Below are 27,409 nucleotides of genomic sequence, written 5' to 3'. Positions count from 1 at the left end.
ACTCTAATTTTCTTCTTTGCAGTTTATATCTGTTCAAACTAGGATTAGCACCACAGATCCAGGACCTACTGGGAAAAGTAGACTTCACAGGTAATAAACTGCTTATCTAATCATATGTTAGATGGTTTCTTCACCCAGTAAATCTGCTAACATTGTACATATTTTCTATTATGGTCTTTCTCCTCCCGCAAGGTTGTTCTGAACACATCCTAATTAAATAGGTGGGAGGCTGCTATTTTTAATGAATGTCAGTCTCTGAAGGACAGAAGGGAGTGAATTTGCATGGAATACTTGTCATATCTTAGATTCCTTCAAAACGGGGAGGAAAAATTGCGAAGAAGCCCTGGCTACAAGTGCTTTCAAAAACATTGCACACATATTTGTAGGTATAGTGATTCATAATGAAATTCTTATGCTTTTGTTCTGATAATATTTCTTTTTTTATGTGAACAGAGGAAGAAATCAGCAACATGCGAAAGGAGCTAGAAAAGTATGGTATACAGATGCCATCTTTTAGTAAAATTGGTGGGATTCTGGCCAGTGAATTATCAGTGGATGAAGCTGCGTGTAAGTGTGGCTCTTGGTCTGTTTTCTACTGGATAATGTTACAGAACGCTAACAAAATATTTTCTGTGTTTTAATTCATGTAGTTTGCCACCTCTTAATAAATAACAAGAAAACCAAGCAAGTTTTCACTGACTATCACACTGCGTCGTTGTTACAAGATCTCTTGCAATTTCTCATTTTTGAGCATCTCCATTGAACTGTAGGAAGTGCTGCCTGAAACAACGGTTTCTTACAATGTTTTGCATGGGCTTAATGTTTTGGTAGCTAACGCTGCTCTAGAACGACAAATTGAGCTCTGCATGTACCTCTGCACCGTAGGGGGTACAATAGAGACGCTGATAGGAACAAGGTGTCTTCTCTGTGCCTTCTTCCTGTGTTGGGCTCTTGCAGTTTTCCTCAAACACCCGATCAGGTTGCTGTGAGGACGAGGCACTGTTCCAGACAGACAGCTCTCTCACATGTGGTGGTGCATGGTGGAGGAACCACTTGCCTCCATGGGCAGCTTTCGATCTGTCTGAGTGCTGTGTGTGACCGACAGCATGGTAGAACCCTGCTGGAGGGCATGTCCTGCTGGTCCATCTGAAATAAGCTTTTTCTTTTTAGGGGGATTGATCCACAGTTATGGTCCTTTTGAGTCTGTCTTGAACAGCTTCCACTCAAAACCAAAACTAAACGCTTTTTTGCTGCCCAAGCCTATCCATCTGTAAATCTGTTTTTTCTTGATTTCAGTTTATTTGTGGAATGAAGTTATATATTTAAAAAAAAAAAAAATTACTTGAATTTAAATGACATAAAATGAAGTGTGTTGACTTAAATCCACACTTAGGCTCTGGTTATTTTGTTCAAAATCCTAGCCTTTTTCAGAAGAGCAAACTAAAGAACAGAAGGGCTGGCTTGTGTATGTCCAATGGCACAGCGGATCATTGATACAAACCAGCAACTGTACCGCAGACTGTACAGGGGGCGAGGGAGAGGGGGGAAATAAAGACTGCCTTATAATTAAGTTCCATTGCAACTTTGTTAAATCTTGCAAAGTAGCATAATTGAAACAAGCTGATTCATGATGTTACTTAATATGCTGAAATTTCCAGACCTTAACTTAAAACACACTTCCTTGTGTTGATTTGCGTTTTCTGTGCTGTGTATTTTGGAGCCTGCTATAGCTTAATATGTGCATACTTCTGCAAAGCTAGCTCTTAAAATACTGCCTTTAGATGTGGGGGTAGTTTGTCTCCTTTTTTAGCAAATTTTCAGAGATTTAGTGACTACAAGGCACTTTTCCAGGGAGCTTCCTTCCCTCCCTGAAGATGAAAGGGCTGCAACTTCCTTCTCTGAAAGCTTTTTACAGTGTGTGTAGGGTTTCCTTCAACTTCTGAAGTGTTTTCAGTCTTCCATAGAAAAGCAGGGTTTCCTGATGCTGGTTCTGTCTCTTTGGGCAAGGAGTCTGCTGTAGATAACAAGCCCTGCCCCAGAACAGGAAACATCTGCTATGGGAACCTTCACACACTAGTGAGGTTGGATGTGGAGATCCTGCTGGAGAAAAGAGCCTACCACCCTGCTTCCAAAATGGGAGTAAGCAAAAGGATATATGAAGTGAAACAACTGCTGATGACTCCTGCTGTGCTGTCAGCAATAGTAGAAATCAGCGTACAAAGAGTAAGCTTAAGTGCTTTCAAAGCGAGTTATTCTGCACATAATCCTTCTCTGTTATTCCATGCCTCTAGACTACTCTTTCAAGTCCGATCAGGTTTCTCATTGTTTCTTTTGGCAGATGGGTTCACAACATCCACCAATACATGTTCACATCTCTCCTAACCTTGAACTACCTGTTGACTACTTTTTGCTAGACCCAGTTATGTCAGTGAGGCCTCTTACACAACTGTGGAAGAGATTATGTCCTTCCTATGTGTTGTGTTTTATACAAGGATGTGGGGATGCTTTGTGTGTCTAAGAACTGCAGTCCTCTTAGCCCCTTGAAGTTGATCTGGGTGTTCATAAAATCATAAAATGTCTGAGATTGGAAGGGACCCATAAGGATCATTGAGTCCAACTCCCTGCTTCTCACAGGACTACCTAAAACTAAACTAAAAGCATCATCCAGATGCTCCCTGAACTCTGACAGGCTTGGTGCCACAACCACTTCCCTGGGGAGCCTGTTCCAGTGGCCAGCCTCCCTCTCAGTGAAGAACTTTTCCTTAATGGCCAGTCTGAACTCCTCTGTTCATAGAGTTCAGTGTCAATGGAACCAGTGTGTCTTTCTGCTTGCTTCCCATCTATTACTCCAACTGCTTATGTTTCCCCTCTGATGCTGTGCTGAACAGAGCTAGAGTGAAATCATTTGAGAACAACTTTCTAGCATGAATTTAATGCTAAGCAATGGATGATCTGCCAACAGCTAGGCAAGTTCTTCCAGTAACTGCCCTCTCTGAGAATGTATAGTTTCACTTTCATGCTTCATTTGTCCATGTTGAGTTTCCAATGGTCTGCCCTTCTGTTCTACTTTCCTAAATTTGTACACCCTTTTCTCTTTCTAAAAACTCAAATTTCCAAATAATTGACAAGCATCTTTCATTTCTTTCATATATTGAAAGAAATTGAAGGCTCTAAACCCAGATACATAGACACTCAGTTAAATTTAATCCAAAAAAGTGCTTTTTACTGAATGCTTTTCTCCAGTTTAGCAACACCGTGCAAGGCCAAGTAGCAAGTAAATACTGACAGAATAAGGAAAGGTGGCACTCATGTTTTCTCTCACACATGTCTTTGGTGGCATGCAAGTAAATCCTAGACAAGCTGCTGTGGTGATAAATGGGGAGCTCCTGTGTTTATCCTTTGTGGTAGGATCTAGATAAACAGGAATTTATCAGGAATTACATTTTATATAATAATGTCTGTAAAACCTTTGAGATGGATGTGCCACCAGACAATCATTTGTGGGGTCTCTTTGTGGCATGAAGGTCTAGATAAACTGTAGCTCTAGAGAAAGTCCTTCATCTAGACTGATGTCAAGGCCAAATGTGTGCAGGGAATACCTGGGAGAGATGTGTTAGCCATTACTCTACACCTAATTCAGCTGCAAGTGGTTTTGATTTTGTAAATTCATGTAAATTTGCTGTGTGGAAAAGAAAGAGCATTTCTGACTCTTAAAATCTTGGAGTCAAGCATTTATTTAGTAGTTGAAGTTTTCTTGTTTTCTCAAAGAAAAGGTTTAACACTTAAGCTGGTCAACGGCTGTAGCGTGTCCTATGGCACTTTTCCCCCTTTTCCTATAAAACAATGTTTTGGGGACCCTGCAAAGCCCTTTGGATGTTCTCCCCCTGCACTTGAAGTTTGCTGTCCTGTGGTTTTGCAGGTGACAGAAGTAGAGACCACTACATCACTGTCTCTCTGGTTCCCCAGCTGCTCATGGAGATGCTCAGTTAGGAAAGAGTTCATCCCAGACAGACTTAGGATTGCACCCTGCCTGGGAAGTCTTAACTATGTTTTCTGGGGGACAAGTTTCATGGAGTTTGAATTTCCTTATTCTTGTGTCATATCTTTCAGATATAGTTAGTTTAGACAGTACTTTCATATGTCTTGTATCCTTATGGACACAAAAGAAGCTTTAACTAGGAGAAAAACTACTAAAAATGCTTTCAATTCCTGCATATAATTGCCTTCTAAATGACACAGGACTTGAACAACAAAATGTAACTCACGTTTTATTTTCTGTCAGTAAAATAGTAACCCCTAGTTAGGAGAAGAGTGACCATGGAACAGACAGCAATGTGCCACCTTTGAGCAGACATTGAGTGCTTTTGTTGCTGTGATCTAGGGGAAATATTAGGAGTGGGAATCTTGAAGGGGAATATGTAAATCATTGAATGCTTATTAAACACTCATTTCAAATAAATCAGAAGAAATGGTGACAGTATTAATAATAAACAGATACAAGGAACATATATGTAAGGAGGAAGGCTTCCAACCTGGTGTTCCAAAAGCGTCCCTGGTGAGGTGGGTGTCAGTCCCAGGGAATCAAGCTGAAGGAACAGAGAACTTACATGTGGCAGCTGACCAAATGGGCAGGAGTTACATAAATTGCAGTTACTCAAGTGATTGTACATACATACATACACGCTGTTGTTCTTTGATTCTTTTATTGCTACTTCTATTAATAGAATTATTTTGTTGTCTTGCAACACCAGCTAAGTGATTTGCTGTTGATTTCCCCAGACTTAATTAAGGAAGTTATATTTCTACTGTCAATCACATGTCATTTGCTTTTTCTTTTTAAAAGAAGTCTGGGGTCAAGGAATTAAAAGTATTTGAACTGAATATGTTTTGCTTACCGAAATTTTGTGTTGTGCTTTTAATTTTAGTGCATGCAGCAGTGATAGCAATTAACGAAGCTATTGAGAAGGGAATAGCTGAGCAAACCGTTGCAACTCTGAGGAATCCAAATGCAATGTTGCTAAACGTGGATGAGGAACTTGCACAGGACTATCAGAATGAACTCTTTGAAGCTAAAAGGAGAAAAGAATCAAATGCAAGACTTAAGGTAGTGGTATTTTATTAGCACACCTAGTATACATGTTCCTTCATGTTGCTTCTCATGCTGTAGTATTACTGATTCAAAAATTAAGTTAAATTAATTTTAAAAATTAGTGCAATTAGGGGGAAAAAAAGCACTTTTAAGCTAAATAAAATAAATAATGGTAATGCAACAAGCTGACAGCCTATTTTGTAAGAATATGATTACTATGAGTGTGATGTAGCTTAACTTTGACCAAAGGATTAAATACCAGAAGACTAAAAACAAAAAAAGACTGGTTTTCCTCTATCAACTGCTTTAGAAAAAAACCAAATTTTCTGCTTAGAAAGTTGCCAAAAAAGATACATTTTTGAGCATAAAGTATAACCTCTGCCACAGATCTTCAATGTGAAATTATTTGCTTTGTTTTTTACATGAGAACTAATGCTTTCTGTATTTGAAAAATGCTACGCTATATTTACATGGCTATTCCACAGCAAGCAAAAAATGCTTAAATGTTGCTCAGCCAGTTTCCACAAAGTGCTAATTTCTTTGGTTCATGTGGTCAACAAATTCCTTTACAAATACATCCAGCAAATATTTCAGCTGATGCAGTTTTAATGACTCCCACTGATAGCCTTTCTCTCTGCAAAGTTTTTGATGGGTACTAGCAACATTTTTATTTTCTTAGAATGGCACAATCTCTGAGGAGGAGAGAGATGTCTACGAGGAGCTGCTGACACAAGCTGAGATTCAAGGCAATATCAATAAGATAAACAGTAAGCCATTCTGGATCCTTATGGAAGTGTGCACGTAACACATGATCTTCCAGATTCCAGCTGAACACGACTTGAATGCACAGGAACAAACAAAATCTTTCTGCAGAAACTTGTAAAATATGCAGAAGTAGCTAATGTCTGTCTACAACAGTTTTTTTCTTGCTGCTCCTTCTCTACTAATCTTTTGGGGGGCTAATGTCTGTGTTTTTTGCTGTAAGGATTCCTCAGTTCAGAATCGAATCATTTATTGCCTGCTCTGTTTCCTTACGTTTGAGTTCCTTTTGTGTGCAGAACACTGTAAATTTTGACCCCCTCTTCTATATAGAACCGAAATTCATTCATAAGCTTCCAGTTAGCTGTGGTTGAACTGCTCCCACATGGGCTTGCACAGAACCAGAAACTCCCATCGTAGGATTGGTCTCGAAATAGATATTCCTCTGTTGGATAAAGGCTGCCACCCTAGCTGGCTTTTACAAAAAATGAGATGCTGACAGCAATGGACTTTTTTCCACAAAAGCATATTTGCTGTTTATGAGCATTGTTTTCATTTCAGTTCACATAGCTTTAGTCCAAGTGAATGAGGCTATTGACCGGCAAGATGAAGTGGCACTGATGGCAGGTTTGAACCGTCCTGCTCTGAGCCTACTTGAAGTTCTGCCGCAAAATTCCTCATGGTACCTATTGCAATTGTGTGATTCTAAAGAACAGAAAATGCAGGTAATTGAATGGAATGGGTACTACGCATCAGTTTGCATTTTTTTTAGCTGATTTTAATCCAGGGAGAAATTGCCTTTACTCTACTTTCAGCATCACTTAATCAAACAATTTTATAAAGGTTTCAGAGTAACCGATGTACTAATTGTCACCAAAGTAGCTGCATTTGCACTAAAGAGCATGATGCCCTTATAAGTAGTTACTAAGATACAAGACAAAAATTTGGGATATAGCATATCCTAATACTATGTTTGCTTTGAAAATGAGTTATAACTTGAGTACAATAAAAGGCAATATTGAATCATTAACAGCAAATGAAAGAGTGAATTGGGTTTTAAGGAGAAAATTCATCATTTTGAGTAAAATGAAAATCACAGGGAAAGATTAATGCTGTGTCTACCATGACATTGTAATTGATGCGCAGGGGATAGTAAAATAAATCCTACTGTCCCATCAAGGGGTTTTATCCCTTGTCTCCCATCAAACTTAAAAGCATAATTAAATCTTTTTTTTTGATCTGTTAGATAGCAGGGCTTCCAAATATGCTCGACAAAAGTGAAATACAGAAAGAAGTTAGTGTTGCCAATGCGGAAGCTGAGGCTCACAAGCTTAGTGAGTAACTGTTTTAATACTCATTTTTTACTGTCACCGTTTAATTATGTTAAGCTGATGAATTGAATCTACCATTCCTTGCATGTAAACAAGGTTTCTCAAACTGAAACCATAGGCATTGCATTTTATTTTTGTAACTGTTCTTGTCAGCGTCACAATTGCCAAGTCACCAATCTGTGCTGCATTGGATATACTCTTTTTATCTGAAGTAGCTAACACTTTTTTCTTTGAATGACTTGAGCCACTGGTAAACACATTGGCTAAAACTGAAGACAATGCATGGCTTGATGGCTTGAACAAATGTTTATTAGTGCAGTATTAATCCTCACTTGGGAGCGATGACCATCCTTGTAGAATTAAAATAGAATGATCACATGGAAGAATATTTTGCAGTCACATTGCAGAGGAAAATTATTCTCACTTTTAGACACATGTATCTAAATCTAATCTGTACTTAGCCTGCTAAGACTGATACAAGACACAAGTTATAGTTTGTAAAAAATATAGTTAAAGGGGATCTAAATTTGCAGTGAATGTATTGCTGCTTTTGACTGGAAACTTCTTTGCTAGGAAGTTCAGCTTCGGTTAAACTGCTGTCATTTCATGCTACATCTGGGCATGGCTTAGTGGCTGTTTTGTCTCTGGTATTACTTCCAATGCTTTGAATCCAGGCTGATTGCTTTTGTAATGTGACTTAAAGGCTGTACTGTGAGGTCAGCTTAAGCCAGAAACTAAGTTTGTCTTACTACCTCAAAAGTTAGCCTATTTTAGATTGGTTAGGCATGGTGAGCAGTACTTTCTCTAAAAGAGTTGTTCCTTGGTAAAGGAAATGAGGAGAAAAATGTGATGTGTGAAAAGTAGTAACAGTGATCTGGAGAGCAACTTAATTTTTATGTTTGGTTTGAAAAGGAAAAATAAGTGGGTTTTGTTATTGGAATGTGAACAATGTAAAGTGTGTTTTGCAAGTTGCATGCTCAGTTCCTGAATTAGAAATCAGTAGCTTGGTTATTAACTACAGAGCTAGTCTAGTCCATTTGTGGACTCTGACTCTTTTCCTCTTTGCTCTTTTCTCTAAAAAAAAGCATGCACACTATAGCTTTGAGAGCCTTTGCTTTTTCTAACCTCAGGAATAGCCAATTGAGAGACCCTTCAAGAACAACATGGCCCCATATGACCATGCTTCAGAGCAATTAAAATGAGAGGTGAAGGGCTTGTTTAGGTGGGCTGGTTACCTAGAAAGGTTTTCAAAGTCTTCTTGTTGTATAAGAGCTGAGTGTTGCTGCATACATGAACTGTGGATGGTGTCTGCTGTACAAGCAGTCTTTTACAGACCTGAGCAGTCACGTATGACTAAAACCATTCCCTGGATAATAGCATACAGAAAAGACATAAGGTGGAGGAGATGGGGGTTATTTTGCTGATGGAAATGGCGTTTACATAATTTTCATGCTTTACTCTGCCACATGTGCTCTAACCTTCAAAGTTGTTACCCTTTGCACAAGACCAGAGCGGTCCCTTGTACAAGGTGTTCCTGGGTGTGTCCTGGCCTGGGTTTCTTCAGACTTGGCTCCTCCAGGTGTGCAATTACGGTGGCTGTGACTAAGCTAAGGGGTGTTCTAAGGTTTCTGCAGTTGCCTAGGTGGGAAGTGTTTTTCAGCATTTTGCTGCTGGGGTTCAAACCTCTGCTGAAGTCAGTTCAGCAAAAAGCAAAACAGGCAAGTTGTTCCGGTACTGAAAAGGGTTATGCTTGTACTCCTCTATGGTGGTCAGTTTAATTTGAAATTTGAGCTGTAGAGAAGGGAATAATTTCTAGATGGCAGTGCTTGTGAGGACTGATTTTCCGCACTGTTAAACAAACAAACAGGTGATAGCATGCAGAGGAAGTCCTAGAAGCTTAGCATCTGGTTTTCCATCAGTTCAGCCTCTGAAAATCCCAACCCCCCCAACATGTTTGGCTGATTTCTACCAGACCTCCTGAAATGAACAATAAAAATTTTGTTGGTGTTGCAGGACAGGCTTGTTCTAGCTAGCTAAGTTAGGTCCTGCCGAAAGGAGGAGGCAAGGGAGGAAACGCGGTATAGAAGGAAAGGAGCGTTTGGGGTGAAGAAAGACTGGTGCACTGGAGCTGACATACCCAGCAGTACCTGCCGCAAGCAAACCCAAGAGGGATATTAGGTCTTTCTCTGTGCTAGGATGGGGTCAGCTGCTTGTTTTGAGTTAAAGGTACAATAAGCAGTCTCTAACATCTAAAAGTCCAGAAACCAGTCCATTATTTGCTGCATATCTTTGAATAGACATTGGTTTTGCAACATTGAGCAGTTGTGTCTTGAAGAATCTCACACAAATACCTTTTTTCTCTAATGACAGCAAATTATATTCTTTGAAATAACCTAATTGTCATCTACATGGCATAAAGAGCAAACGGCATATGAAAGTTAATAGGCTTTTCTTTCCCTGCTGTTCTCTAGAACTTATAGCAGTTGACAATATCAATACTGCAATTCGTAACTGTGATCCTAGTAAAACACTGGTTGCGCTGATGAAACCGGAGGCGCAGCTGCCTGTTGTTCACTCATTTGCTGCTGCTGTCTATCAGACTGAGCTGTTCAACCTCCAACAACAGAATGCTGTGGTAAGAGTGAAAAGCTTACAACTTGCTCACTAATGTTACATAGTCAAACCATGAAAGAGCATAAACATAGCATGTTGTTGTGTAAAATCAGACTTAATTCTCTTGCCCTGGTGTTGCATATTGCATGACTGGTTTTGGTTGAATAGGCAATATTGAATCACAGAATTTGTTTCTTGACACACTTTGCTCTGGCTGAGCTCTTGTGTTGCAACAAATTGACTTTGTTGTTGTTGTTGCATGCTCTTAATGAGGACTAACTCTGTTTTATATATTGTGTAGAAAAGTAATCTCCTGCTATGAGGGTAAGACCAGAATAGATGGGACTGTGGGGCAAAAGAAGGAAAGACTGAAGAGATGTGTAGCAAACCCAGTGAGCTCTACTACCAGTGTTGTGTTAATCTGACATGCCTGTGACTAGGAAATTTGCCAGGCTTTTTAAATCAAGTCTATCTCCTTGACGAGATCTAGATCTTTGTATCTAGACTTTGTAACTCAAATTTGTTACACTGCTTATTTAGCTCCCTGACTGCGGTACATTATTGTCCTACAGAACTACCTGGCACATGATGAACTGTCTATTGCAGTAGAAATGTTGTCAGCTGTTGTGTTGCTAAACCAGGCCTTGGAAAATAAGGACATCATAACGATAAAGAATCATCTCAGAAACCCATGCATTGGCTTCAATAATCTAGAAGAGGAAAACTTTCAACGGTAAAGGTTCATTTTGTCTTGTCTGGATGAGACTTGGCAACTTCTGCAAAAGGATAAGTAGGCATTTTATTAGGTGGGTTGTCCTGTGTTGTGGCTATGAAGTTGAAAGAGCTGCAGGATAAATATCTGTGTTATAAGTTAATAAGGGATAATGTGAATAATTTCTGAACTAGTTGTGTATCCGTAAACATAAGCAGTCGCACAACCTCAGATGTTTGAGGGCAGAGGATGCGTGAGGTGCAGGGAAAATATCCTCAGAAAGCAAACACTAAGATCTGACAAGAATTTTTGCAGACACTAACAAATGAACCAACTATAGCTGGAAACTGTTAATCAGTAACTTCTCTGCAGTGCTGAAAGAAGTTCTTTGGAATGAGGCAGTGTTTAATGCCTTAAGGTCCAGGAGGTCCGTTAAACCGTGGCTGACTCTTTTTGCTTGAGAATGGTAAAGGTCTGAAAAACGTAGCACAGTCCTGCTTGCTAAAAAGCTGAGTACAGCGCTGTGGCACACGTGCATGTTCAACATTAAATTATAGCCTTCACTCAGCTGCCAGCTGCTTGCACTGCCATGTGCCTGACTTGTCACAGCCATGTGCTGCTACCTCTGCGCTCTTTTGTGTATCTGCAAAAAATATCAGGCAACACGATGATTTGTGTGAGACCTGAGGCCCCCCCGGGGTGTGGGGGAGAGCATGGGAGCATGGGTCGGTTCTTGCCTCTTGGTCACAGGTGGTGGAAACCTCCATGTGCTGCTGGAAGGCGTTACTAGGCAAAAGGGACAGCAGTGGCCGAAGATCTTCACCAGGTTGCCACATGAATCTGAGAGCGGCCCTTGCTAGGCGTCTCAAAGCTGGAAGAAGGGCAGTCAGGATAGGAATAAGAGGCCAGTGTTTTGGTTAGGGGGAGCAGAATGCCATAAGGTGGAGCAAAATTTATCTGCCACTTGGCCTTTGCTAATGTGAGGTGGTGCTTTTGGGCAAGAGAAGTACACAGAAATGGTCCCCAAAGTGCAGCATTTTTGGCTGGTGCTACTCTGACCTGATCTTTAGATTAAGCTGCCAGTCAATACAAATGAAACACAGGAGGAATTAGTTGGAGTAGAGAATAAAATAAAATTTTATTATGCCATTAGGTAAATCAGTGCTGCCAACCATATGTTGAATATTGCGAGAAACTTGATTGCACAATACCAGAAGGAATACAGTAGAGCTAGAAAAAGTTCAGTGAGGGAGATGGTGTTCAATGTCTTTCTACCCAAAGAGAGGAACTTGTTAGGAATGTGTTTCCTAGAAGAGAGAATTTAGGGGAAATATGACATTGGTCTGCAAAAGCATGCATGTTGTGGGGAAGGTTAATAAAAGTTGCTAGCTTCTCTTATAACTTTAGTTTTTATTTTCTTATGAGAATTGGAGCAAGAAAAGTTTGGACACTATCAAGTATCAAGTTTAAAATTTACATAAGGAACTGCCATCTCACAAAACACTTCAATAGTGGGACTCATTCTTCAAGAATACGTAAGATTTCAAATTAGAGTAGATAAATTAATGGAGCACAGCATTGTTTCCAACTGTTAAAGTGATACGTAGCCTCCAACTAGGGAAGCCCTTAAACGCAGGGTGCTGAATGCTGAAAGGGCAGATCAGAGCAGGAAATGATGATTCTGTCCTGTATTTCATTCATTTCTCAGGCTTCTGCTGGAAGTAGAAGACAGGTATTTGATCTGACATATTGTGGCAGTTGTATGCTTGATTCAGGAATATGAAAATTATTTAACTTATGTATACATGAGTTTACACTACCGTGAAGGTTTCCAGCTCATCTTGATCCGTGATCCTTCTAAGAAGAGTAGACAGTAGACACAGGCTACAGAGCCTGTGCTTGGAAGACCTTGAGTTGTGGGGAGAGGACCATCATTTTTTATGCCCTTCCTCTGCCTATGGCCCATCATCCTACACATAGAGGGAGCATGGAGGTAGCAGGAGGTGCTGCTACCTGATGCTAGGGCAGAAACTCTGGTCTTTGACTTAGTGTAGCAAGAAGCTGACCATAGTTTCTCCCAAATTTAACTGTAGTGCCATACAGCAAAATGTATGTCCAGTACATGTGTTACCATCATCCCACATTGCCAAGAAAAGTGCTCTGAATTGGTGTACAGGGCCATTTTTTCAGATCCAGAAATGCATGTGTAGAACCAGCAAGGCAGCTTGCATGTCTGTAAAATTTCTGGCAAGAGATGAGTTTGAAATTCATTCATTGAAAAAAATACTAGGCACTAAATGATGGATGATACGTCTGACTAATTCTTTATGGCAGTTTATCTTGTATATGAAATACACTTATGTATTTTATATCTTCTTATAGTTATGCTGATACACTATTGTCTATTAAGTCAGAGGCTTCATCTCAAGGCCAAGATTATTTAAGCTGGAATGATATCCAGAACTGCATTGACATGGTTAATATGCAAATTCAAGAAGAAAATGAAAGTAAGTAATTCTTCCTCTACATCGCCCGCAGAGATGATAGTCTCATCCTTGGTACATAAATTTCTGTGCTGAATGGCCTTGTACAGACACTCTTCAAGAGAGAAGAGCGTTAAGTAATTTTGAACACCCATTGGTCTTGAAATGTCCTTGAAGTATTCCTGATTATGTTTTGGCTGGCTGAAAGATATCGTAGGGTGCCTGTGTTCTGCAGTGTTGCAAATGCCGTGGTTCTGCCCACTTGGCAGTATCTTTCAGTACTTGCACTGGATGGTCTTGCTTTGGGGATTTCGCAGAAATTGTAAGCAAAGAGCATATTGGGGAATAGGGGAAGAAAGTACAGGCAGTGTCCTGTGGAAAATAGTTTTTTAATGTTAAGTGATTTCCAAGCTCTTGTTTTTCTCAAGGGAGTTGGTAAGAAGTTATGCAGTGCAATTATCTGTCCTCCTCTCCTTTTAGGTAACTTGATTTCCTATCTGAGGGTAGCTTCTTGTGCCCACTCTTTCTAATATAAATGGGTTTAGAGTTTATTTTTGAAGCTGAATGTAACTGCATTGCCCTAAACGGGTGGTGTTATTTTAAATGTGATAGCTGGTTATTTGGGCTTCAAAAATGCTAAAGGACCAAGTTTCTCCACTGGATTTAGAAGTATGATTTTTTTTTTTTTTTTTAAACTAAAATTTCAGGCTATCAAGTTATGCCCAATTTGCTGGAGCAAGGAAAGGAGAGAGCAGCTTTCAGGCTGCTTGCCATTTGGGAAGCAGTCTGGAGTATGGTTTGAGAGCCTTCATAATGCGCAGCCTGTTTCCAGGGTGGCACTGACGCATGGTGCGTGCGCCCTTCCCGCGCTGCCATCAGTGTTGTGCGTGCTACTGTTTCATACTGGTAAAGGAAGCTTTATATTACAGAAATACTAAAATTGACTGGATTGTTGCTTCCTAAGTCTAGTCAAGTGGTTGCCGCAGACCCTCGCAGCTTGCTCTCAATGTGCGCCCTCCGACAGGGTGGGATGCAGAGCAGTTAATTTGACTGACATAACCACTTTTTTGTCTGAATCTCTACAGTCACTAGGAGTTGAAACAGGCCTTAAGAAAGGTGGTCTTACATTAGGAGAGTCAGTCTAAAATAGCTGCACTTGGTTTCAGTGACACTGGTCTCTGCCTGGGGATGGTTATTTGGGGCAGAGAGGGGAGGAATAAGGGTGGCCTCTGTTTCCATAAGCAAGCCCGCATGTTTGCACGGTCCCTCTTTGGTAGTACTGCAGGAAAATTACTCATTCCCGAAGCCTTATGAGGGCGTGGATCTATGACCCCGCCAGCTGGGCTGTGATGGGTCTGGGAGAGATTTGGTGAGAGATGATCTGCTGCCGGCAGGGACGTCATCCCTCACAGGTGATGGGGAAACCCTTGGCTGGTGCCCTTCTGGGGTGGCTTTAGGGAGAAAGCACCCCAAGCAGCGTGTTTCAGTACTGTTTGGGGGTAGGAAGAAATTGATTTTAAAATATTGAGACCAGTCTGAAGAAAATGAGTTAGAGGTTTTATTAAATACACTGGGCCATGTTACTTGCTGACTGAAGTCCTGAGTGCCACTAGTCTGAACAATCAAGTGATTTCTCATAAGGTCAACATTATCAGATCGGTTATTTAAGGTGAAATTTTAAAAAAATGAGGTTAAGTTGCTATGTAATGCTGTAGCTGGGAGGTCAATATGTATGTATTTTTCCAAATCAGGGTTTTAAGTAATCTGGTCTGAAATCACTTGAAAATAAGTCTTTCGGCACTGTGAGCCAATATGCAGGTGAACATATTTAGATGTGATGCCCAACCTTTCCTTAAGCTTCATGTAGATAATGCTGCCCTGAAAGTAGGGAAGCTTGTTTTCCTTTTTTCAGCAAGGATAAATTTGATTTTTATGAAGAGGTAGACTCAGATGAATCAGTAACTGTGGCAGAAAGGAAAACTGTACAACTTAATAGCTTCACATGAATATTTGAGCAAAAATTATTTTAAATCAGCTGCTGTTGCTGCCTCTGCTTCTTGTTAGTTGATTTTTCTGTTCTTCATGTTACTGCTTTGTTTGTACCTGATGTTGAATAAGTTGCATCTTTCTTTGATAACTATGTCTTTAATAACTTTTCTGTTTCATAGGAATCATTGCAATTGGCCACATTAATGAAGCAATTGACCAAGGAAATCCTCAGAAAACTCTAGAAACCCTACTGTTGCCCACAGCCAAGCTGCAAGATGTGAGACCAGTAAATGCAAGGCATTATCAGGATGTTCTTCACCACACCAAAGCACAGAAATGCAAGGTTAGAGCTTTGACTGTTGCTGTTTGTCAGAACTGAAATGCCAATTCTTTTCACCTACATGTGTGTCCCTGTCCTGTTCCCCCAATGTTTGGATTAGCTGTCCCAATGGGGTTGTAAATAAGCCAGTGACAACAAACTGGCACTAAGTAATTTTCCACTACAACTTATTCTGACTGGCAAAAGGGATTAATTCTCAATGTATTAATACTGAGACATATTCTGCATGTGTGTCACTACTGACTTGATGTACCCTTTCTTGTTTTTAATTCTGCTAGGTTGCTGTAGCTACTACAAAACGTGGGCAGCAGAAGCCCTGATGTAGTTACGAATTTGTGCAAGGATCTAGTTACTAGACTGTTTCAGGCAGGTTGTTACAATATGGATGGGAATTGAGGTTTTTGCCAGAAAGGAGCCATAGTCATGCTGAAGGAGTCATGGTGTTCCTTAACAAACCTCTGGGAAGTACTTTGATAAGTCTCAGCTGCTTAAATCTGGTGTTTTATAATAGCGGAGTTTTGTGTGTATTTCTCTTCTGGCTTTATCATGCAACAACAAGCTGGCCGTCTTGTATGTGCCTTCAGTTTAAATCTATCTCAGCAGGATATTGCAATCTGCTTCCCCAAAAGCAGTGCCCTGGTTAGCTTAGGGAAGCATAAACAAAGATCAGCCTAACTGCTTGCAGGATGTGACTGAACACAAGATTAGCTAAAGCTACTAGCGCAGCACTTAATGTCCAGTGTTTGGAAAAGACGCTTGAAATGCACATAATGCGTTCCTAAAGTAATATCGTTGGCCGGAGAAAGTCCCTGAACTTTGGCTTGAAGAAATATCTTCCAGCTATCTTTCCACCTCACCTGTGGTACCTGCTGTGAAACAGTGTGTTTCTGCAATCCACTGTCAGAGCTTTCAAAACGCGTTTGCGCATCTCAATTTCTTGCTTGGGTTCCCAGGTAAGGGCTGGTTTCACTGAGTCCTGGATCCTGAAAAGCCTCTTCCCTTGCCGTGTGTGTTTGGGAGGGTTTCGTGCATGCTGACTGCTTTACCCGTCCTGGAAGGCCTAGGGTTGGTATTTGAGTGCAGAGAGTGTCCGTGCAGGTGGTGGCTACGCAGTGCTGGCCCAGGACGTGCCAGACCCTTTGTGCACGCCTAGCGAGCCGGGATGTCCCTGAGGCAGAGACCGACAACCCACAGGCGCCCACGTGCCTGCACACAGCAGCCCTGCCCTGGCTCGCTCCTGCTGGCTGCCGCTGCGCTCCCCGGCTGCAAACCTGGTGCCTACTGCTGTCCCTGTGTGAATGTGCGGATAGGAAACAAATGGGTGTCTCCAAGTTGTGGAACAAAAATTGTGCAATCTTTTTGAAGTCTCCTTGTTCAAAAATACGTGATGTTCCTAGAGACTTCTGCTGGCCTTTCTCTCCTGAGGTATTTTGGTTTTGCAGTCCTTTGACAACTCCTTAAAACATCTCCTCTGTAAACAGAAACTTTGCTCCTGTTTAGGAAGAGAGCAAGACACTGTACTACTATATGTGCTCCCAAAAGAAATATTCAGATGCATTAATCTGACTTACTGTCTATGCTGGTCAATCACACATACACCACCATTCTTTAGGTAAAGATATGATTTAGACTGAACTTCCCTAAAAAAAAAAAAAATCCAAACAGAATTGAAAAGATAGTGCAATGTATAACATCTGTCTATTCCCCATGTTTTCTGAGCCCTGTTAATAAAGCAGATCTGCCTTTAATTGTATTTAGCATGTTTTAAGAGTGAGCCATGGTAAAAGGAAGTATTTGATTTACAAGGATCAGATAGGCCTGCCTGTGAACTTCCTGTGTTCCCCAGCGTCTGGAAAAACATATGGGTCAAACCTGCTTGCTTATTCTAACTAGCCTGCTGTCACGTCTCTGTAGCTGTGGTGGCTTCGGGAAAGCAGAGTCTGCACCCGAATCTCCCAGTACCCATCACAGGTCTTAATCTCAGATCACACCTACTTGTTCCTTGCTTGAAATTGAAAATGCAAACCTGGAATTTATTTATTCCTGTAATCTTAAACCACAGCTTCTAACAGTTCTCAAGGCCATTTCAAACCAAGTGTATTCAGTCCCAGTGAAGAGAAACCCTGTCTTTAGGGAGTGTATTATGAATACCTGAAAAGTTGAACAGATGTGCCAAACTCGGAAATGGTTCCTGTGGGCTTTTTTTTTTTGTGATAGGCACACAAGTTTTACAGTTAGGTTCCTGGTTTTTGTATTTACAATAGTTGTATAACATCTGGATTATTTTAAAGTTATCTTTAAAATCTCTCTTGTGCATGTTGAGGGAATGGCATGATTAAAACTAACTTAAATTAGGAGTCAGAAGAAATTGAAGAGGGGGAGTCTTACCAGGCTGCAAATTCCTTGAAGACATTTTCCAGTGCAAATGATTTTATTTAAGTAAAGTTTTTTACAATACTATTATCAAACTGATGTAAAACATTTTTTCTCATCACTGTCTTACATGCTGCAGCTACAAATACAAACACCAACCACTGAGCTCAATTTGTAGAAACTTATACTCAGTATATATGTAGCTTTTGAGTTTCTGTAAAGCTGACCATTTGTTTTATTAACCTGGACAATCAATCATAACTAGCTTCAGTATTTGTAGCACTGTAGGTATTTCCTGTGAGGATGTGGAAATAGAGAATACTACAAAATAGCTTCCCTGTTTTGCTTACCAAGCAAGAATAATACATGCCTGGATTCACCCCTGATAAGGGTTAGCTCCCAGCAATCCTCATGGGCTGGAGGAGTGCAGGCGCTGACGAAGTGGAAGAACAAGTCTCCAGTGCAAAGCTGGTTAAGCAGCCTCACAGGAGATGCTGCCTTGGAAGTGTCAGGCTCCGTGTCTATGGCTGTAGATTTACTGCTCCTTGAACCTCCAGGGACTCTGGCTCTCTATTTCCAACATCCAAGGCAGTATTTGCTCTTGGCTATGTGACAGGGAGCTTCTGCAAAGCTCAACAGCTCCTGGGCACATAGAAAGTGCTTTTATTTTTTCCCATTTCCACTGGGCCAAAAACTTGTTTTCACACCACTGTTCCTGCAGTGGTTGTGGGCTGAGAGCTAATTTGAAGTATTTGGAAATCATGAATGGGCCTAAAAGTGCTGTTTAGATATTGATTCCTCTTCTGGTGTTCAGAGGCTGTGGTGACTGATATTCTGGTTTCCTCTCTGTGGCCATGAAAGTGATCTCAGAAGGAAAAGAAGGTGCGGAGCCACTTCCCTGAACCTAGGTATACCAGGTGTTGCAATATGCGTGATAAAATTATAGAGCTGGAGAAGTGTATTTCTGAAGATATTCCTTGTGTGGTGAGTGGAAGGAAGTAAATTTTACTGAGATTGTTTTTTAACACTTTTTAGGTTTAATTGTTGCACCTAAGATTTATTGCTGCCTGGGTTAATACTATACAAAATCATAATTCCACTAATATAAATATAGAAATAAATTCATTTTTCCCTGGATATTTTAACCATTGTTAGATAAATATTGGATTGGCTTCTAATTTTCGACATCAGAAAATAAAGGAAAGGATCAAGACAACTGTTTAAACTGCTAAGGCATAAAGCAATTAGATAAAAAGAATACAACCCATCTGTGTTGTAATAGTAATAGTTGATGTGATGGATAATAAGGATAATATTGCTTGGCACAAAGCAAATAGCAAAGATGGTAAGGATCAAAAGACTGATTTTAACGTACCAGAACCATTCATGAGTCTTGAGTGTTCGTATAATAGAGACATAGCAGAAAACGATAGTTGCAAGAGGTATTAAAAACCCAAAGATAGCTAAAGAAACATAGTAGTAGAACTGGAAGGAAGATATTGTTTCACAGGCGTTATGCACATCATGGCAGGTGTAAATGCCCAGTTGTTTCACATAATAGCTTTGCTGCATTATGCAAAGCGGGAGCATGTACAGGAAGACAAAGGTCCACACAGTAGCGCAGACCGTGATGGCATAGGCACGTTTTGGCAGGCTCTTGTAGGTGAAGGGGTGAACGATGGCCACGTAGCGGCTGACGCTGATGCACGTGAGCAGCAGAATGGAGCAGTACATGTTGCCGTAAAACACCGCAGTGGTAGTTCGACACATCATTTCCCCAAAAATCCAGTTGTTCCCGTTGATGTGGTACACTATTTTGAAGGGCAGCATGATGCAGAAGAGCAGATCTGAAATCGCCAAGTTTGTGTAGAGGATGGCAGTGCACACGGACCGGATCCTGAAGAGCAGCATCCATAAAATGATGGCATTAGATGGTACACCCAATAAAACAGCACTGAGGTAAACGGCAGGTATTAGCTTGGTGCTCAGAGAACTGGTCAGGTACTCCAGCGTGGTGTTGTTCACTTCTGTTAAAGTGGAGTCATTTAACTTTTTTGGAGAGCATTTGTGTTCTCTGATATGGACGGTCGTTGTCTCCCCTTCTATAGCATAAGGGGGGATGTAATCATAGTCTCTTGCCGAAATTCCACGGAAAGTCTTGATAAGAGACACGGTTTTAGTTGCGGAGCCATTCAGTGAAAATTCTGAAGCTTAAAAAAAAAAGTTAAAATTGTTAAAAAGGACAAACTGCTGGATTAGCAATACAATTCACCTTCAGGTACAGAGAAGGGTAAACATCTCCATGTGAAAAGCAATATATGTTTCAAAGATTTGGTGGCATTCCTCTTTGCTTTGGGTGTTCATATCAAATGTACTCAAGGACAATCTTCACTTTATTTGTCATCTCACATCCAACCTTGAAAATTTAGCATGAAGTTAGTGTTAAGCTGATCTTTCTGCAGTTTTCATGTTTTCAGTAATGTTTGGCAAAAAGCATCAGACACTTGTGCAATATTTATCACCTGTAGAGGGTTTTTCCCAGTAGTAGCAATGTTGGTAATTCATCACAAAAGCAGCAGCCTTGGTGTAGGCTTGATCAGAATTTCCAAAGCAAACAGCAGTACTATCCTTGTCACTTCATGGATGAAATGCATGACTGCAAAAGATGTAAAAGCGCTGTCTTGCCTAACACAGGCTGAAACTTTCAAATTAGAAAATTGAAATAACTCTGAATTTTTTGGTCTCACATATCAGATTAATGTTATTCTTCAGCTTCTGACTAAAGCAAACCAGATCTTTTCAGCTTCTTATATGTGAGGAAGGGCAGTTAGTCTTGAGAACTGAAAACAAATGCTTGGGCTGATATTAGATCAAATTTATTGGTAAATGAATAAAAATTTTCATGCAGTGGGAAAATTTTCAGTGAGTAAATATCATTAGCATGTGGGCAAAGCCAATGATGCCGCTTTTATTAATGCCTGTTCCTCGGTCTTTAGTAGAGAACTTTGTAGAGACATTGACATTTCCAGATGAAGCACAAATGTGTTCAAAATACTTTCTAAAACCATGTGTTGCAAAATAGATTTTGCAGAATAAACAGCTGCATAATTAGTTTTGTCATTTAAAAAATTTCTTAGCTGTGTTTAATGGAAAAAGACTTAGTGTAAAGCTTAGAGCATGCATCTTGAAACTGGAATTCAGAAACAAACTGAAATTTGGATGAAAACCTGTGGGTTTTTCTTTTACCCTTCCATGTTGGAATAAAACATGGAAAACAGTTTTATCAGTGCTCACTGGCAGATTTATGGTAGAATGTTTTGAAATGATAATTAGTAGATGGCATCCCTTTTAGTAACTTTCTGGATGGTTAATCCAGAAGATGAATTTTAGTCACTCGTTAAAAGACATATATGTGCATGCATGTGCACATATATATATATAAAAATAAAAAATAGCTTTTAAAAATGAGCTTGGTTTGAAAACAACTTTAATTCTAGTGAGGAGAAAAAAAGGGCTTATTATTTGATCATTTCCTTTGGTTATTTTTGTCACAATACTTATCTGAGCATTTCCTTCTAATAGCACCATCTGTAAAGTCGTAATTCTGTTGAACGTTTCAAAGCAGAAAGAACAAGACTCTACAGGTTTATTATTATCATATGACTACAGAAATACTAGAGAGAAGATGCGTCTTCAGTAAGCACAGAAAGATTCCTTAAATAAAATTCCTTATAGAAAGTGACTGGGGGGAGGTAAGATGTCACTGAAATGGAAGAATAAAAATCTGCCTTAAGTGAGACTTCCTAAAGTATAGTTTTCTGTAATGATGCATGTACAACCCATTTAAGCTAGGGAAGCACCAACATCATCAAAAAAACCATGTTATTGAGTAAAATATGGAATAGATACAGAAAGGAGGACTCACCTGTTGTGAAAAGACTGGAGGTAAGAGAGAGCAGTCCAGTGAAAACCAGTATCTTCATTGTAATACGTGAAATCCAACTAGCCAAATAACGATGCTGTTCTAGTTCATCTCAAGAGGCGTTTTGTGGGGGATTTTTTTCCCCTCAGTAAGTGACTACGGAATGATTGATCTGTCCTCCAGAAGCATCCTGTAGACATAAGGTTTATGGTAAGGAGCTAGTTTGTTCTTTGTCTACTACAGCAAGAGGGTGTGACGTATCCAAATATGCACACATGACTCAGTTTCAGCCTCTGCCCAACACAGAGATAAAATTGCTTTACAGCAGCAATTTAACTCCTAATTTACCACAAGCCTGAAGCCAATGTGGGGGGTTGTCCTGGAATTTGTACATACAGATATTTGGGGTAAAAAGGTGTTTTCTGGAAAAATCAAAGAGTGTGTTTAGTAAATCCTCAAGGACCGAAATGCCACGTTGCTGAACTCTGTACCCTTCTCGAGGAAGGAGTCAGGCTTGGGGAAGAATGTTGTGACCTCGATTTAACAAATGCAAAGGTGAAAGCCAGCCACACATGCAAACATACCTTAAGAAAACTGTGCTCTTCTTTGCCTTCTACCTCCCTACCCACTACCAGCTCTCTGTGCTCCTTCGATCTGGCTGCCAGCACGGCTCAGACAGTTCCCACCCCTCCACAGCCTCCAGCCTCTAAAACCTTTCCCCTATTTTCATCTGCTGTTTTATTGATCCCTTCCTTTTTCTCTGCCTGGCTTTTTTTTTTTTTTTTTTTTTTCCCTTGAATGCCAAATAACAACGTCTTGCTTCAGCAGACAAAATTAGCCCAAGTCTTGGTCTGGCTTCCAAGCTAGTGGCAAGGCTCAGCATAAGCTGTACTTGGCTCCAGAGCAGTATTTGTGTATTTAGTGTGTAAAAGCTGGACACCAGATAAGGAACTCTTTTCAGTTTCTCAATCCTTTTCTCAAAATTGTCAGCTGTAGTTTGGGAATTTAGTATACACTCTCTCAAGGGTTAACTCTAACTTTCTTGTTAGAAAAATTTGCGGTGTGTGTCCACTGTCATGTGATTGCCTGACATACTTCATTTTATTTAGATATTCTGCTACCTTGTTTACATGTATAATGCAAACTGAATAGTCTGCCTTTAGGGATTTTTTACCCTGTTTTCTCTTTGTAATTTCTGTGGATAACAGATTTATTGGTTTTTTGGCCTGGAGTTGGGCGCAAAACCAGGGATATTCATTGCACAGCTGGTTCTTTGTCCACACTGGTTTAGCTTGAGCGAGTTTCTGCGGGTTTTTTTCCTGAAATATTTGTGTGTATATACTCCTAGATCTTTATCAAATCAGTACGTTCCAGTTTCTCTCATCATTAGTCTATTACAGACCTGGCACTCCTATTTCCTCTTTAGAATGAATTTTGTTGCCCCACCTACTGGATTAGATCTTAAATGTCACTTTAGCTCTGAAACCCTATTCTCTCAGCTGAAGTGTTGGTTCACCTGTGAATCTGGGCAGGTGGAGCAGGGTTGGTTAGTGGGGATGTTGAGCCCACTTTCCTGCACCTTCTTATTTTAACTTGGGTTTAATGCCATGTACTGTTAGCCTGTAGGAAAAGTGAGACCTGCTCTGCTGCTTAATTCCTGAAATGTTCGCCACCTGAGTTAAGTCATCATTACCAAACCTGAGCTGTCTTTCTGTGTCAGTTTTTGCTGTTATTTTCTAACATAACGTGTACTCAGGTGTACATGCAGATCCTTTCCAAATAAGGGATTCTGAAAGAAAGCCAACTTCCTGCAGTATTCTGCTTTATGCTCTTCATGCTGCTATCACAGTGCTGCCTGATAATGTGTGGTTTTATTTGATACTCATATTACTTTGCCTACGTATCATGGAAATGAAAACGGTTCTAGCTTCGCTCAAAATTTTTATTGATCTTTAGCAGGATGGTGTCTTCTATATATGAAAACTTTCAGAGCTTTGTATTTGAACAGGAGTTTATTCAAGTCGGTAAATAGAATATGAATGTGTTTTATTGCTGATTTTAAGCAGTCAAATTCTTTTTAGTGTCTAAGGGCTTCTTAAAAGGAGATTGTATATCAGAGCTCTAACAGTACGTTCAGACAACTTTTGTTATAATTCAGTTTTTTCAAGGCTTTTCTCTATCCTTTTTCCAGGAATCCCAAGATGAATCAGCGCTTCTGTGGCTGGATGAAATACAAAAAGGAATCAGTGATGCCAATAACAATATAAAAGAAGCGGCAATCTGTAAGCATTAATCTGCATCTGCATTGCTCTTGTTTTTCTTAGTCCTGAAAAACTGAAATTGGTAATTTATTTTTTTCTCTTCAGGGAAGTGTGGCAGCCCTTTAAATAGATCAAAAGAAATTAATGTATGTTCTTTGTCATACTGAAATTAGGGTGGCATAGATCTCCAGGGGTGGTGTTGGTTTTATCTAACATGGTAATCCTTAAGGCTTGGCTAATAACTTAGTGAATTTGGTTATATAGGTTAACATCATGACCAAGATTTCTAGTGTCAGTGTATCTTCACACAGCTGGTGAAACAGAAGAATATGTGAATGAGAAGGATATACTGTTCAGGAGCTTATTTTTCTTACATAAGACTAAAATCTTGATGCATGTTGTAAGAGCAAATTCTTACATGTTTACAACTTTTCTTATTCCTATTTCATTATAATGCCTTTTATTAAGTGCTAACAAAGAAAAATTAGGAACATATTAACTTTAAAAGTAGTGTAAAAAGAGCACTCAGGCTTTTTGGAGAAGTGCATGCTCTTCCAATCTGAAAAGAGGAGGAAATCCGTAGGAAAAATGCTGAGGCTTATCCTGTCAGAGCATTGTGTACTGGATGCGCTCAACATCTGTCAAAGTTTGGATGGGATATAATAACTTTAGAAAAATATTCATAATATGTAATACACTTTGGCAACTGATGTAGAAGCAAGTGTAGCTGTCTGTATGGGGCACGCTGGCGAGCATGGTGGCATCCCTACCTGTTCCTGCCTGGGGCCAGCAGAGACCAGCCGAGGCTGTTAGCTTGGCATCGGGTATTGGTTCACCTTCTGCTTGACTTGGCTTCGGGCGAGTCAGTGTCGCCTTCTTTTGCACCCTAGGAGCTTGTGGATACAACTGCTGAAGTCGGTGCATTCCTGCAGTGCTGCATTCAGCCTTCGTTAGTGCAGTGCGGCAGCCTGTTTACTTACAGGCAGGCTATGTCAGTAGTTAGCGCTTGGGAAGTTGTCAGTGGAAGAAAACAAACACAGCTAGCTATTACAAAATCTTCTATCCCTGTTACAGAAACATTGCATTTAGCGTTACTGTTACTTTAGAATTGATTTAATCAATTAATACAGTCTTAATGTAATCAGTCAGATGCACTGAAGACACTCGAAGTACTCTTGTAGGTCACGCACCTGTAGTGAAAAGCACCCGGCTTGTGTTTTCTGAGACGGGGTCAGGCACGCACACATTGTCCCTACCAAGCTCTTGTACTCAGGAGTGCTGATACCTTCTTTTCTGGTCAAAAACGGCTTCCCATCAATGTCACCCAGAGGCATGAGGAAACATCTGGGTGTGGAGAAGGGAAGGAAATGCATAGCTTATAAACAGCTATAGAGTTAAACAGTTAAAGCTAAAGAGCGACTTGAAAACATCCTCGTTTGTGTCTACTAGTGTAAAAGCATTAAGAATATATCTCATAAATGGCCTGCAGAAATTAGCATAGCATTATCCATATACTAATACCATACAATGTTGCTAATGATAAGCTACTGCTCTATCCACTAGCTAGTTGTTGTTGCAAAATCTTTTCATATAATCTGTGTCTGTAGCGAATGCACAGCTCTTCATAATCAAGTATGATCAGTAAAGGTGTTTTAACAAGTCATTTGTGGAAATACCTACTAATCTCCTGTACTCTGCCCTCTGGGTTGAAAGGAAGCAGTGTCAGCACAGCACATTCTTCAGAAGAGCTCTAAGGTTTTGCAGCTCAAAACTGAGATTTAAAATTTCCCCATGGCACAGAACCTGATACTTCCTATAAGAAACACATCCTGTCTCAGGAAGTTAGCCTGTTGTGTTCACATAGTCTAAACTTAAAGTTCAGCTTGATCACAGCTTGGAAATGAACGTTTATTTTGATCTATCTCAGAGATGCTATTTTTGAAAGACAAACAACTCCCCACATCCCATTCCAAAACTTTTGCAAGGCAGTCAAAGATTTATTTTTCAGTCAGAACAAAGTGTATTTTTGAGATTGCTGCAGTAATGGCAATAAAATAAGCAGTAAAATAAGAGCAAGTACTGGCAGCTGTACTGAAACAGCCTTGATCCCTTCCAAACTAATTTTTAGCCCTTATATAAATATTAAATACTACAGTATTAAAATTTTAAAAGGCTTTTACAAACTGTTTTCCCTGTCAGTAAAGGACTCTGTATCTTTTATCTTCATTTAGGAAGACATGTTCAGCAAATGCCGGTGCGCTTCCTAATTCTTTGTGGTGTTTGCTGTGCAGTTTGTGTCACCTTGCTTCACTTCTTGATCAGTTCAACCATCCTTATCTAAGTGGAGGACAAAATGAGATTGCCCAAATAATAGCTGTATAGCCTTCAGGAATAGACCTTAGTCTTGCACGGGAAGAGTCTGTCTGTCAAAGCAGGATCTGTCATGAGAGAGTCCATGTTATAGGAAAAAGCTGATCTTTGGCCCTGTTGAGAGTTCAGGCTTATCACACCAGACAGCTGCATCTTTGTATATCATAGCTGTTTGAAGGGAGGATGGGTGTGGAAAAGAGCCCTTCACAGTGTTGATCTGGTACTGGCATCCCAACTGCTGCAGACTGGACCCCACAGTTCTTCTGCAGCTGGGGATGGCTAAGCTCTGTTTAGCTTATAATTTTACAGGGTTCACATGGCCCTTCTTTAGAGCAACAGCTGCAGTATTAATTGCTAGCACTTCAATGGAAAGGAATAATTTATATTGAATTGGGTTTTTTCCATACTAAACATTTTTCTTACATTTTCCTTCAAAAATAAAGGCATAATTAATTAAAAGGTGAGAAAAAGCCAGGCAACAGGGGACCTACAGAAACAACTCTTAGTTAGGTTGCGTGCTTTTTTGTCTTGAGTAACAATAGCTTCCAGCACTTGTAACTATAGGATGAAAAGGAGGAAGAAAAGCATTGAAAAATAGCAGGATGCTATTTGGTAGAAATCCAGATGGTGGTGGTGTGGTGTTCTGTGCTCATTTTGTTTCCCAGCTGGCTCCTGATAACTGAGCACCTTTTGGGTCAGCTCTGTGTAGGCAGAGCACTGATTGTGGGGAGGGACCTTTTTTGTATTGATCTGGATATACACAAGATATGGAGAAGTGCTTGGTGTCGCAGCGTGAAGCGCAGCTGTGGGATACAAAAGTAGCCAGGTTCACTTAAGCCAGTATATAATGTATATGTTCTAGCCATATGTCTATTCACTTCTTCCTTTGTACGTGGATCTTAAATTTAGATGTGAAGGAACACCATTAAAGACCAGAGCAGCAGTTTCTAAAGCAGCGTATACCTCTAGTGTGTAAGGCACTTTGAATTGGCGTGTGCTGCTACATGCTGTCAGGTGTGGTGGTATCAGCTCCTTTGGTGACGGTGGGACCTGCACAAAGCAAAGGATGCTTAGGAAGTTGTTGTGGTTTAACCCCAGCCAGCAACTAAGCCCCATACAGCCACTTGTTCACTCCTCCCTGGTGGGATGGGGGAGAGAATCGGAAGA

General features: G+C 40.2%; 2 protein-coding genes across 2 annotated transcripts in view; one reads left to right on the top strand and one right to left on the bottom strand.

The window, feature by feature from the left end:
- Nucleotides 1-27,409, top strand: part of LOC104075973 (ras GTPase-activating-like protein IQGAP2) — a 63,757-nt gene that overhangs the window by 8,109 nt on the left and 28,239 nt on the right. Inside the window, 9 exon segments of the mRNA XM_009576660.1 lie at nt 23-90; nt 454-567; nt 4,926-5,104; nt 5,769-5,856; nt 9,651-9,814; nt 10,365-10,525; nt 12,887-13,011; nt 15,156-15,319; nt 23,803-23,893. Of these exon segments, the coding sequence (XP_009574955.1) occupies nt 23-90; nt 454-567; nt 4,926-5,104; nt 5,769-5,856; nt 9,651-9,814; nt 10,365-10,525; nt 12,887-13,011; nt 15,156-15,319; nt 23,803-23,893 (1,154 nt within the window).
- F2RL2 (coagulation factor II (thrombin) receptor-like 2) lies at nt 18,718-21,764 on the bottom strand. Its single transcript, XM_009576649.1, has 2 exons — nt 21,615-21,764; nt 18,718-19,893 (listed from the first exon to the last, which is right to left on the bottom strand). Exons 1-2 carry the CDS (start codon nt 21,670-21,672, stop codon nt 18,812-18,814), a joined length of 1,140 nt encoding a protein of 379 aa, XP_009574944.1. The 5' UTR covers nt 21,673-21,764; the 3' UTR covers nt 18,718-18,811.

Source organism: Fulmarus glacialis, unplaced genomic scaffold (genome assembly GCF_000690835.1).
Source record: "Fulmarus glacialis isolate BGI_N327 unplaced genomic scaffold, ASM69083v1 scaffold38130, whole genome shotgun sequence".
NCBI lineage: Eukaryota > Metazoa > Chordata > Aves > Procellariiformes > Procellariidae > Fulmarus > Fulmarus glacialis.
This window is presented reverse-complemented; position numbering and strand designations above follow the sequence as displayed.